Below are 13,824 nucleotides of genomic sequence, written 5' to 3'. Positions count from 1 at the left end.
GAGGAAGATGTACAGTTACTAGGTTATGAAACCGCCTGATGTTTTCACAGAGAAGAGCACGAATGTGAGTTCAGGTCTAAACTGCACTACTTAGTCTGTGATTTCAGGCTAATCGTTCTCTGATCGTAATCTTTGGAAGGGAAATATGCTTATTTTGCAGGGTTGCTGTGAAGAGTACTGATATATTTATGGCATTAGACACACAGTGGACTCCCAATAAGTGATAGCTATAAAGTGAGATTTGGATTTGTGTGGTTTCTTAGGTCCTTTAAATGATTTTAATGTCATTGTTGTTTGGTTGTTTACACCATTCCTTTCCTTTCGTTTCTCTCTCTTACTTCCCCCACCACCCCACTCTTGTGGTTCCTCTTTTACATCACTCTTGTGGGTATTCTGATCGAAAGTTGACTAGTTTGTCATGATTCATTTTATTTTGGATCGGTAACACAAATAGTACAAAAACAAGACGAAAAGTGAAAAGCAGTTTCTTTTCTTCCCTCTCAGCCATCTCATTCTCTCTCAGAGCAGCCACTGTGACCAGTTTCTTGGTGTTTTCTTAATGATTCTGAGGTTTAACAAACATACGCATGTAGTGCTAACCTCTCTTCTTCCCCCAAAGGATGTTGTAAATACTGTTCACTACCTTGCTTTTTACCTTTTTTCATGAAGTTAGTACACACATTTTATTTACTTATTTTTTTTTTTAAATTTTTTTTAACGTTTATTTTTTATTTTATTTTTGAGACAGAGAGAGACAGAGCATGAACGGGGGAGGGTCAGAGAGAAGGAGACACGGAATCTGAAACAGGCTCCAGGCTCTGAGCGGTCAGCACAGAGCCCGACGCGGGGCTTGAACTCACCGAGTGTGAGATCGTGACCTGAGCCGAAGTCGGCCACCCAACTGACTGAGCCACCCAAGCGCCCCAGTACACACATTTTAAGTGCACAGTTTAGTTGGAAAATGAGCACACACACATAGCTACCACCCAGGTCAAGAAATTAAATACGACTCGCACCCTGGAAGCCTCCTTGTGCCCTCAGTCATTACCCTTTCCCAAAGATAACCACATCCCAACTTCTAACTCCATAGATTTGTTTTGCCCACTTTAAGGTTTATATAAATGGCTTATATTTTCTTCTCTGTCTAGTTTCTTTTGAACAACATTTTGAGAGTCATCTTTGTGATTGCAAAAACTGTAATTCATACTTTGTCCAGTTTTGTATAAAATCCCTACCTTACTCTTTTCACTTAGCATATCTGGGGTTTTTTTTTTTTTTGGCATATTTTTGAGGTGTTTACATATCATTTATATACTTACAGACAAGAAGATAATTCTACTTTTTAATAGCAAAAACTATATTAGTCCTTATAGTTGTATGACATGTGCCATATGGCTGCCCATTTGTAATTACTGTTATTCTAACATTTTCCTTTATTTCAACATAGTTTTTCATAATTTATACTAAGTTCTTAATTTATTTGTTATAATGTATTAGAATATTTTCCTAATAGGAATTTATGGAATGAGTGTGACTATAAAGCAAATCTCCAGTTCTCTATTTCCCCATTTTCCCACTGAAAAGATCCAAGACATGTTCTGGTTAACTTAAATATATACATTTTGGGAACGTGGATTATTTTATCACTTTTTCAGTGGGAATCACCTGTGTTGAGAGTTAACTTTCCGATTTGTGTTTGCTGACATTAGAAATTTATCCAAAACCACAAATACCTACTTACTACTGTAAGAATGGTTGATGATGTCTTCTGAATGTATATTTGTGATGGCTATAACATAACCTTGTATTGTAGTATTTCAAGTGAACGTTTAAAGAGGGCTTATTTTGCATAATACCAAATATTTATTTATTTAAGTAATCTCTATACCCAACATGGGGCTTGAACTCACAAACCTGATATCAAGAGTTGCACATTCTTCCAACTGAGCCAAACAGGTACCCCTACAGAGTTCATGTTCTTTTTTTTTTTTCTTTTTGAGAGAGAGTGCGCGAGCGTGCACACACGAGCCGGATAGAGGAGCTGAGGGGGAGAGGGAGAATCTTAAGCAGGCTCCAAACTCAGCACAGGGCTCGACCCGGGGTTTGATCCCATGACTCTGAGATCATGACCTGAGCCGAAATCAAGACAGTCATTCAACCAACGGAGCCACCCAGGTGCCCCGATACCAAACATTTATAATTGTGTATAATTAATAAATCCATGTTAAATATTTTTGTTGCTTTTTATATTATTTTATATCTTGTTAAAAAATGTTTATTGATTTTTTCTGAGAGAAAGCACCCTCTACCTGGGGAGGGGCAGAGGGAGAGAGAGACTCCTAAGTAGGCTCCATGCTGTCAGCACAGAGCCCTACACTGGGCTGTATCCCATGAACCTGAGCCAAATCGAGAATCGGATGCCTCACGGTGCCTGGGTGGCTCAGTCGGTTACGCGTCTGACTTCAAGTCAGGTCATGATTTTGCAGTTCATGGGTTCAAGCCCTGCGTTGGGCTCTGTGCTGACAGCTCGGAGCCTGGAGCCTGTTTCGGATTCTGTGTCTCCCTCTCTCTGCGTCTCCCCAACTTGTGCTCTGTCTCTCTCTCTCTCAAAAATAAAATAAAACATTAAAAAAAAAAAGAGTCAGATGCCTAACCAGCTGAACCAGCAAGGTGCCCCATTTTATTACTACTTTTTTAAGTGAGCTCTACACCCAACGTGGAGCTTGAACTCACAACCCTGAGATCCAGAAATACGTGCTCTACTGACTGAGCCAGCCTGGTGCCCCCTTTGTTGCTTTCTAAAACTGATTTTATTTTGTCTTTTAAGATTAGTGTGTCTTCTGCAAACTGCTTTATTTTCAAAATAAAATGATCAAGCACATTAGTACTATGACAAATAGAATAAAAAGTAGTTTTTGAAACCATTTCTTGAGTGATAAGGCAAACTCAGTTTCTGGACTAAATGAAATCATTGATCTTAAGTTCAGCAGAGGTATATCTGCCACCCTCCTTTATCATACCCATTAGGTTCAGTGTGTACTATTCTAAATCTATTACTAAAATATCCAGCAAGTAGGAAAAAACAAGACTTGAAATGTATTCTCTGACCAGAGAAGTAAGTGATAAGTCACACAATCCAGATGATTATATGTAAATGTCACAGGTTATAAATGGTAGCTAGTCATTTCTATGCTAATCAGGATTTTTAAAAATCTCAGTAGCCTGTACTAAGAGAAAAAAACACTTGCTTTCCATTTAGGTTTTTAAAGCCTTCCATGTCTGCAAATAAGTTACTGTTCTTAGAAAAAACAATTCCAATGGAATCTATCTGTTAATGACTAGCTGGAATTAAAAATTACCTAACTGGGATATTTATTTTGGAGATTTCGCTTGAGTGTATTATGCATGGATAGTATTGGAAAAGTATTCAGAACCCTCATTTTTTTCCCCTAGAACACTACTTTGTTACATGTTGGTTGGGAGGATATAAAAACAATTTTTTTTTTTTTATTTAGTTTGGATGCTCTTCCAAGAGTCACATGTCCAAACCATCCAGATGCGATTTTAGTGGAGGACTACAGAGCTGGTGATATGATCTGTCCAGAATGTGGCCTGGTTGTAGGTGAGCAATTATTATGGTTTTAACTGAAATCACTATTTTAGGTACTTTGCTTTTGTGTATTTCCCAAAGTGTCTTTTAATGAATACATTTTGATTTTTTTCCCTACAGGTAATTCATATTTATTATAAAACAAACAAAGAATTAGAAAAGAGTAAAATCAGAGACACCATATTTTATTGTTTATACGAATGCATATATTTCATAATGTGGGGTATGAAGGAACATTTAAAATTGAGACAGCCCGTCCAGAAGAAAAAGCCCTCAGTCCATAGTCTCCTGAGTCCTTAGTCTTAACTATTTGATGGGGTTTGGGGATGGTAGTGGTGACGCTTGTGTGTATGAAATAATGAATAAATTTAATCCAACTTTTGTGGCTTTTAGATATTTAAACATGATTTGTTTCAGGGTAGTAAAGGTATAGCTGTACTGAGTCTCATTCAAGGCCTTTTAGTTAATAGATCCCATTAAATAGAATGACTTAAGAATTTCTAGTATAAAATTGTTATTGTCAAAAATACTGCTTATAGGAGATTCTTAAAAAATGAGAACAAACTGAGGGCTGATGGGGGGTGGGAGGGTGGGGAGGGTGGGTGATGGGTATTGAAGAGGGCATCTTTTGGGATGAGCACTGGGTGTTGTATGGAAACCAATTTGGCAATAAATTTCATATATTTAAAAAAAATACTGCTTACAATTTTTCATTTTGTTCCTGCTTTCTTACTTACCCAGATATGTAGCAGAACTGTAGAATATTCTTATGGTGGAGTTGTATTTAGCAACTGAAACAAAGGAGTAATACTTAGCAGTTCGAAATGCTTGAAAATGAAAGTGCTAGTAGGATTATGGGATGTATAACAGAAACATTGGTGGTGATATACTGTGGAATAGTGTTGGAGGATATCGGTAACATTCATCCACGTAGCCTGTTTGCCTCAGACCTCCATTGGGAGGCTTAAATCATACAGAGTTGCTAACAGGAACTGAAATCCACTTATAGTTGAATTCTTCTCAATAAGCAATATTAACAACTTACATATGCTGGGCACTTTTTTAAAATGATTTCTATATTCACTAAGTTTATCCTCAGAGAAACCTTTGAAGTGAGCACCAATATTACCTTCATTGTAGAGATGAGAAACTCAGGTTCAGTGTGGCATTGTAGCTCTACTGTCCGCACATAGCCAAATTTCTATCCTGTATTGGCTTTTGTAATAAAATGAGTTCAATCTGATTGGCAAACTGTGACCCACTGCCTGTTTTATATATGACCTGCCTGGTAAGAATGGCTTTTACATTTTTAAGTGGTTGAAAACAGTCAAAAGAATACTAACATTTGGAGGCATACGAAAATAGTATCAAATTCAAATTTCAGTATCCATACATAAAGTTTTATTGGAACACAGCCACACTTGCTTGTTACATATTATCTATGACTGCTTTCACATGATGACAGTAGGACTCTGTAGTTACAAAAGAAACCATATGTGGTGCTCTCATCACTTCATACTGCCGCCCATTGCACTATAAATCCAGGAATGCACTTAAAACTCCTCAGCATCTTGAGTACAAAGTTTATCTCCATGCTGCAGCATTTTATTTTGTTACCATTGCATACCCATCGTGTCAAAACAGAAAGAAAAAAAGTGAACTTTGAAAGCCATGCCCTTAAGGTACAGTGGAGTGTAGGTTATTTTGTTATTGATCAAGATGGCAAAGCTCTGTGTTTATTATTCAGTGGTACGATAGCTCTGCTAATAGATACAAGAAACTTAGGCATAAGCACTCATCCTGCCAATTCAGTAAAACAGTGATCAGAAAACTTAGAAAATGTAATGTCGATTATCTCATCACGGCAGAATTTCTTCACAAAAATAAAAGAATAAAAATAAGGCTGCATCTAAAATAAGTTTCTGAGTGGCTTATTTGTAGCTTATGCAGGGAAAGTCAACGATTAGTTAATGATGAGTTAATTAGTTCATGTTTGTTTGATTGTGATAGTTGAAGAAATGTGTCCAGAGAAAACTTATTTAAGATGAACAGCTTCTCAGAAAAACAGTTGCTTGAAGAGTTGAGGATGTTGGGAACAACATCGATAGTCAATCAATTAAAGTCCAGGCAAATATCAAGTGTTTCTCCTAGACTCCTGATGACTAGGTAGATGTTACTGATACTGCTGAGTTGTTTATTCAAGGAGTCAATGCAGAGTTTCTAGAGTTTGAATTATCTGCATGGAAAAACTGCAGGAGAAACTAGTTTTAAAGAAATTACAAGAATGCTAATTCAGTACAACCTGAAGTGGAAACTGCTAAGATATAACTGATAGATGGTAAAAATACGTGTGGAAGAAGTCTTAGGTGGACAGATTTACAAAGATTGTGAAAATGTAAGGTTTTTAAAGCTTCTAGTTATTCATTGTATTCATCAACAGGTACTTGGTAGAAAAGGTTTGAATCTATCATGTTACTGATCAGTAGGGTCAGTAGCGAACTTCATTCACTCTCGTGGACTTAACTGTCATCACTTCATTGAATCTTTGTCAGAAATAGAAGCTGACTATCTTGACTTGCCCACCACACAATAATTTGGTAGCTTAGCTGCAGCAAAGTTTTCTTGTAATTGTTTTTGAGCTCAGGGCCAAGGCTGAAATCTTTCTGAACCAGTACTGCCTTCAGCCACTGCTGTTTAACACTGAATGGCTTTAGAAATTAGCTTTTGCTGCAGACTTACTAATATTTCATAATGAATTCAACCTAGAATTGGAAGGCAGAACAGTGCGGATACGTTAAAATCACACTGAGGTAAGGTCAGTTTGACAACAGCTAACATTATTTGAATCCCAAATGGCGTCAAATTATTTTAATGTATTTTATATACTTTCATTGCTGTCCAAAGTTAAAACAGGAAGTAGGGTCTTCATTCCCACACAAATCTGCAGCAGGTATATATTCAAAACTCAGACTATATTTTAATCAGTATTTTCCAGACCTGAATGTAAGTGCAGAGGAAATTTTCATATTTCCAAATCCATTTAACTCTGCAATTAAGGAGCTTCCACCTAACTTTCAATTGGGAGTGATTAATCTACAATGTAATGACATGTTAAAAGGCAAAATATCAGAAGAATGTAATAAAATTCTATAAATGCCTTTCAGGCAGTGAGTATGCTCAATTAAAATCATATGCTTGCAGATTAATACCAGTATTTGGCAGTACTTATCTGTGTGTGAAAAAGACTTAAAAAAATGAAATACATATAATCCTATTAACAGCATTGACAGATAACATTTGTAATTGATTTTGATGATAGAGAACACGAACTGGATTCCAGTTAAGTGAAATATTCTCACCCCAAAAGAGAATGCTGTTCTTTCTCAGTAGTAGATTTGTATTACAATAAATTATCCTCAATTTTTATATTTTTTTTTTAATTTTTTTTTCAACATTTATTTATTTTTGGGACAGAGAGAGATAGAGCCTGAACTGGGGAGGGGCAGAGAGAGAGGGAGACACAGAATCGGAAACAGGCTCCAGGCTCCGAGCCATCAGCCCAGAGCCTGATGCGGGGCTCGAACTCACGGACCGCGAGATCGTGACCTGGCTGAAGTCGGACGCTTAACCGACTGCACCACCCAGGCGCCCCCTCAATTTTTATATTTTTAATTTCATCGGTTAAAAAACCAGTGGAGTCTTTCCTCTTTATGGAAGGACCTATGTAGTATCCTCAGTTTAGCCTCTTGACCCACAAACCCTAAAATATTTACTATATGGCCCTTTACAGAAAAGGTTTGCCAACCTGTAAGTTAAATGAGAGCATTCTAATTCCAAAGTATTAAGATCAAACTGATAGTATGTAAGAGTGAGACAGAAGATTGAAGGTAATTTCAGCTTCTTGGGTCTCGTAAACAGAGCCATTTAAAAAGTAGTGCAGAAATACTGCATTATATCTCCAGCCCTTCCATCTGCTTCACTTCTGCTTCAGACCAGCAAGATATAGTTGGGTGAGATTAACCAACTGGAGATGGAAGATCTGATTCACAAGGCTTACATGCTTTTTTATGCTTGAAATCACTAACTTTTACTTGCATTTTTCTGCTTATATCTAAACCAAAGGAAGTTAATTTTTTTTTAGTTTTGTTTAATTATCAGTCTTGAACACCAGCATTGGAACTACTATATTTTATCCTAACTAAAGCAACTAGGCTAAATTGTAAAGCCTGAAAATTAAAAAAAAAAATTAAATAAATAAAATACAATCTGATTAAACTTCCTTTATATACACAGAAATATCTTTTTGTAACAATTGGTTTTTCTGACCTAAACTGTAACAAACACCTGTTTTAAAATATACGGTACTAGCATCATTCGCATATTTGTAGCATGTGTAATATAACCTGCAGTGTGTCCTGCAAGTGAAGAAACTATTCCATGAGGGTGGGCAGGCAAGACTCTGCTAACAAAGTTCTGTTTTGCTGAAGAGATGATCAAATTATGTTGAAAAGAGCTTAATTGAACATGACAGACCATGAGTCAAATTTTAAAAAACATGTGCATATGAACAGATACACCAAACATATATTACTATCATAGATCCATAATAAATTTAGATTCTATATATATTTAATTAGACTTGCATCAGCTTGCCTGTTCATTTATTTTAAAATTTTATGATTTTTTTTTTTTTTTTTTTTTTTGAGAGAGAGTGCATAAGCAGGGGACAGGGGCAAAGGGAGAGAGAGAGACAGTCTCAAGCAGGCCCTCACCCAGCATGGAACCTGATGTGAGGCTCGATCCCAGGACCCTGGGATTATGACCTGAGCCAAAATCACGAGTTGGATGCTCCACCTACTGAGCCACCTAAGCACCCCCAACTTGCTGGCTTAAAGGCATATGCTCTTTGTTGCCAGCCCAGTTCTGCCTTTATCTCTTATGCTATGGAGATAGGGAAGAAATTAGGTGAGGCAAATATTCCACAATCCACTAAGGGCATAAGACTTGTGGCTCTTTTCATACTTGTGTTCATAGAGATTTAAATCCAGCTGTCATCATGTGTCTCCTAATAAATTGTCTTGGTTTGCATGTGCTTACTGTAACATTTTACCTGGTCTGAAACTTTTTAGATTATACCATATTTATTGAATAAACGTTTACAGTAGGCTTGGGTTTAAATATCACCAGACAACTTTAGAAACTGGAACTCTTAGAATTGTTTTTGGACAACTCTGTACTTAACTAATATTTAATTTGGCTCAGAACTTAGGGCAGCCCATTGTCACTAACTCCTCTATTTATTTATTTGAAAGCATGCAAGTGGGTTAGAGGGGCAGAGAGAGAGAGAGAGAGAGAGAGAGAGAGAGAGAGAGAGAGAGAATATCCCAGGCAGGCTCTAAGCTCAGCATGGAGCGCGATGCAGGGCTTGATTCCACGACTCTGGGATCATGACCTGAGCCAAAACCAAGAGTCAGATGCTCAACCAACTGAGCCACCCAGGTTCCCCCAGCTACTCTTAATTTCCAACTCAAGACTAGATACTGCTCAACTGTCCTCTTTGGAGGCATATGTTACCTCTTGCAACTGTCACCTTTTTTAGTGAAATAATTTGCAATAAAAAAATATATTTATTTCATAGGATAAAAACTGCTTTTTCTCCAGTGTCTAACAATACTTTTTTTTTTTTTAACTGTCCTTTAAACCTTCATTCAGTCTCCTTGATGCCCACCACTGAGTCTCAAAACCAATGCCAAAATGTTTTAAGTTTTTCTTAAAGAAACATCGTACTTACAGGAGCCAGTTTCTGTTTCGATTACATAACAAACTATTGGAGAACTTAGTATCTTATAGTAACCATTTTCTTTTGCTTATAGTTTTATGGGTCAGTAGTTTGGGAAGGACTTACCTGGGCCATTGTTTCTTTCCACATGGCACTGATTGGACCTGGAGTATTCACTTCCATGATGGCTTTTTCACTTATACTTCTGGCTCCTCTCTGTTCTTTGGCCTCCCCACACAGGCCATCCTCTAGGATTTCTCCACAGTTATCTCAGAGTAGTCATATCTCATACATGGTGGTTGATTTCCAAGAGAAATATCCTAAGAGCATGTGTTTCAAGAGTGTGGAAGCTGGACTCAGGTAGTTAAGAGCTATGCCTGGCATAGGATCACTTCTGTATTGGTCAGAATAGTCATAGGGCCCACCTAGATTGGAAGGAATAGAGAGACACCAACCACCAATCAGTGTCATAGACAGGGTCATGTTTCAGAAGAACATGTCGATGACATATATTATTGCTGCCATCTTTGGAAAAATATAGTTGGTCAGACATTCATTGTCTTTAATTTTTTTCCTCAGTACTTAAGTCGTATTTAGTTTCACCTGTAGCTGGTTCCCAATCTTTTGTGGCTATTTTAAATACTGTTTAGCATGTAATAATTGTCTAATTGACTTTCCTCTTTTATTTGAGTTATAGGATTTTTTTAATTTTTTTTTTTTTTTTTTTTTTTTGAGAGAGAGAGAGCACGAGTGGGGGAGAGGCAGAGAGAGAGAGGGACAGAGGACCTGAAGTAGGTTCTGCGCTGACAGCAATGAGCCCAGTGTGGGGCTTGAACTCACAAACCGTGAGGTCATGACTTGGGCTGAAGTTGGACACTCTATCGACTGTGCCACCCAGGTGCCACTTGAATTATAGGATTTTTTTTATTTTTAATTTTTTTAAATTTACATCCAAATTAGTTAGCATATAGTGCAACAATGATTTCAGGAGTAGATTCTTTAGTGCCCCTTACCCATTTAGCCCATCCCCGCTCCTACAACCCCCCCCCCCAGTAACCCTCTGTTTGTTCTCCATATTTAAGAGTCTTTTATGTTTTGTTCCCCTCCCTGTTTTTATATTATTTTTGTTTCCCTTCCCTTATCTTCATCTGTTTTGTCTCTTAAAGTCCTCATATGAGTGAAGTCATATGATGTTTGTCTTTCTCTGACTGACTAATTTCACTTAGCATAATACCCACCAGTTCCATCCACTGAGATTATGTGAGATCAGTTGCAAATGGCAAGATTTCATTCTTTTTGATTGCCGAGTAATACTCCATTGTATATATATATATACCACATCTTCTTTATCCATTCATCCATTGATGGACATTTGGGCTCTTTCCATACTTTGGCTACTGTTGATATTGTTGCTATAAACATGGGGGTGCGTGTGTCCCTTCGAAACAGCACACCTGTATCCCGTGGATAAATGCCTAGTAGTGCAATTGCTGGGTCATAGGGTAGTTCTATTTTTAGTTTTTTGAGGAACCTCCATACTGTGTTCCAGAATGGCTGCACCAGCTTGCATTCCCAGAATTATAGGATTTTTATTTTAAACATAGGAAGTGTTTTGATTTGTCATTGGCTGTTTAATCTTACCAGTGATCTGTAGGATATTGTTACTGATCTCTAAAATAAGGCCAACTTTTAAAGCAAAGCTCTGTCAATTCTACCATGAAACTATAGGCTTTAACAGCACTGTTTTGTGGGATTCCCCCCCCCCCACAAATCCTAACAGTGTGATTGTGTTACTTTAAAATTGAGCACTAGGTGGCAGTATAATATTTAGATTATCAATTTGTTCATAAATTTGACCTTGTACATTGTTTATAGTCCGCAAAGTATTAGGTTAGTAAGCTGCTGTAATAGCTGCTAAAACATGAAATTGGTTATGACTTTTATAAATTAGGATTTCAAATAGGTAGTGTTTAGATCTAGTGGTATCATTTCTAGTAAAAGCCACTTTTTATATACCATTTAAAACTGAATTCTTTCATTGTTCTTAGAAGGAATGTAAGGAAACAACCAGAAAATAGTATAGGTAGATTTGAATGAGAAAAATGAGTCAATTTGACCTGTCTTTCCTAAAGTTATTCTGGATATTGTTTATACAGTGATTCTGAAGGATGAATGTACGAATGTGCATTAAGAATCAGCTGTTCAGGGGCACCTGGGTGGCTCAGGTCATGATCTCACAGTTCATGAGTTTGAGCCCCACATCAGGCTCTCTGCTGTCAGCGCAGAGCCTGCTTCAGATCCTCTGTCCCCCTCTCTCTGCCCCTCCCCTGCTCTCTCTCCTTCTCTGTCTCAAAAACAAATAAATATTAAAAAAAAAAAAAATCAACTCTAAAGATTCCAGACCCCATTTCTAGAAATTCTAGCATATTAAGAAACACAAATCTGTACTATTAACTTTACAGTTTACCGTATTTTTTTATACATCTTCTGTACTTTTAGAGTTTTCATATTTCATGTCTCCAGACCTAGACTGCATAGCCTGTAGAGCAGATATCTTACGTGTGTCCATAGCTCCTAGTGTAACTAGGGGCCCTCGATTCCAGGCTCGGCTCTACTAGTTAATGAGCTATGTAAGTAACTGTAACCAAGTTATATAATTTCTCTAAGCCTGACTTTCTTCACGTGTAAAAATAAGTCATCTCCCTGCCCCAAAACAGGGAGCAGGTACCATACATCTTAGAATTGTTAAGAATCAAATGAAATAATGTATAAAATATATAGTATGATTTCAGTATGAGATTTCAGTGATACATTTTTTGTGGGTGCAAGTACTCCTTTTTTCTTGTGGAAAAGTAGGTGATTCTAAGTCTGAGATGCCATTCTTCATAACAGGTCACTTGCAAAATGTATTTGAGTGGGTCTAGCATAGTGAATGCTCTTCAGCCATATCATTTTAAAGATTACTGGATTACCATCTTTAAATTTGCATTAGTGATGGGGCGCCTGAGTGGCTCACTCGGTTGAGTGTCCGGCTTTGGCTCAGGTCATGATCTCATGACTCAGCTCATGAGTTGGAGCCTGGATTCTGCTTCATATTCTGTGTCTCCCTCTTCCCTGCTCATGCTCGCTCGCTCTCTCTCTCTCTCTCTCTCTCTCAAAAATAAACGTTAAAAAGAATTTTTTTTAAATAAAAAAAATAAATTTGCATTAGTGTTTCCTAAAGGAAATATTCAGGTTTAATTTAATATGTTTAAGCTATATTTTAAAATTAAGGAATATTCACTTTCAAATTCTTGCTTTAGCATCTCTCATAAGCCATCAGAGACCACCTTCTTACCTAATTTAGAATTTTTAATTAATTCAATTATTATTGTTATTATTTTTTTTAGAGACCGTGTGAGCAGGGGAGAAGGGCAGAGGGGGAGAGAGAATCTCAAGCAGGCTCCATGCTCCACACAGAGCCCAGCATGGGGCTTGATCCCACAACCCTGGGATCCTGACCTGAGCTAAAATCAAGAGGCAAGATGCTCAACTGACTGAGCTACCCAGGCATCCCTAGAATTTTTAATGTAGATGTTACTTTAAGCATCAGAGAATTACTAACTTTACTCAGTTTACACAGCTACCCTTTGAGTGACACTGATGCTTTGAGTACTTAGGTAATTAGCTGAAGATTCCACATCTAGTAAGTGACAGAGTGGTTCAAATCCAGGTCTGTAGGACTTAGCAGGCCTGTTTCTGTTAAAGCAGTGTGCTGGGCAGGGAGAGTGAAAGAAGTATCAGATGCTGTAAGCAAGCTCTGGAGCAACTCTGGCTAGCGCGTGAAAGGGAGGAGGGTGCGTTAATACAACATAGCATGGTAAAAGCTCTATTACAGATCTTCCAAGTTTGGTAAGAACACAAAGGAAGGAAGCAGTGATTTCCTGGGGAAATTACTGTTGAATTTACATTGAAACATGACCATTAAGCATGAGTAAAGGTTTATGGAGGGAAGGTCATTCCAAGTGGAGGGAAAAAGAAACATGTGTCTTAGGATAGAGGCCTGAAAGTACTGGTATGTGAATGACTCAAATTATTGTGACTAAGGTTAGGATGCATCTTCCATGAGAGCTGCGGGTCTCTAGCTTAGATGCTGCTGCAAACCTGCCTGTATTTGAGGAAAAGCAAGATGTATTGACATACTCAGGGATGGAATTTACAATGCATTTTGCATTTTCCTTTACAAATGATTTTCCAAATGGTAATTATACTCTCGACTTGTACAGTTTTGTGTTTGTTTGTTTGTTTTTTTAATTTTTTTTTTTAACATTTATTTATTTTTGAGACAGAGACAGAGCATGAACGGGGGAGGGGCAGAGAGAGAGGGAGACACAGAATCTGAAGCAGGCTCCAGGCTCTGAGCCATCAGCCCAGAGCCTGACGCGGGGCTCGAACT

At 37.6% G+C, this 13,824-nt stretch overlaps 1 protein-coding gene across 1 annotated transcript in view; it reads left to right on the top strand.

The window, feature by feature from the left end:
• Positions 1-13,824, top strand: part of GTF2B (general transcription factor IIB) — a 33,254-nt gene that overhangs the window by 1,900 nt on the left and 17,530 nt on the right. The window contains exon 2 of the mRNA XM_040470884.1: positions 3,516-3,622. Within this exon, the coding sequence (XP_040326818.1) occupies positions 3,516-3,622 (107 nt within the window). The remainder of the gene's footprint in view (positions 1-3,515; positions 3,623-13,824) is intronic.

Source organism: Herpailurus yagouaroundi, unplaced genomic scaffold (genome assembly GCF_014898765.1).
Source record: "Herpailurus yagouaroundi ecotype Mexico unplaced genomic scaffold, PumYag 77, whole genome shotgun sequence".
Lineage (NCBI taxonomy): Eukaryota > Metazoa > Chordata > Mammalia > Carnivora > Felidae > Herpailurus > Herpailurus yagouaroundi.
Note: the sequence above shows the minus strand (reverse complement) of the source record. Positions and strands in the feature narration are given on the sequence as shown.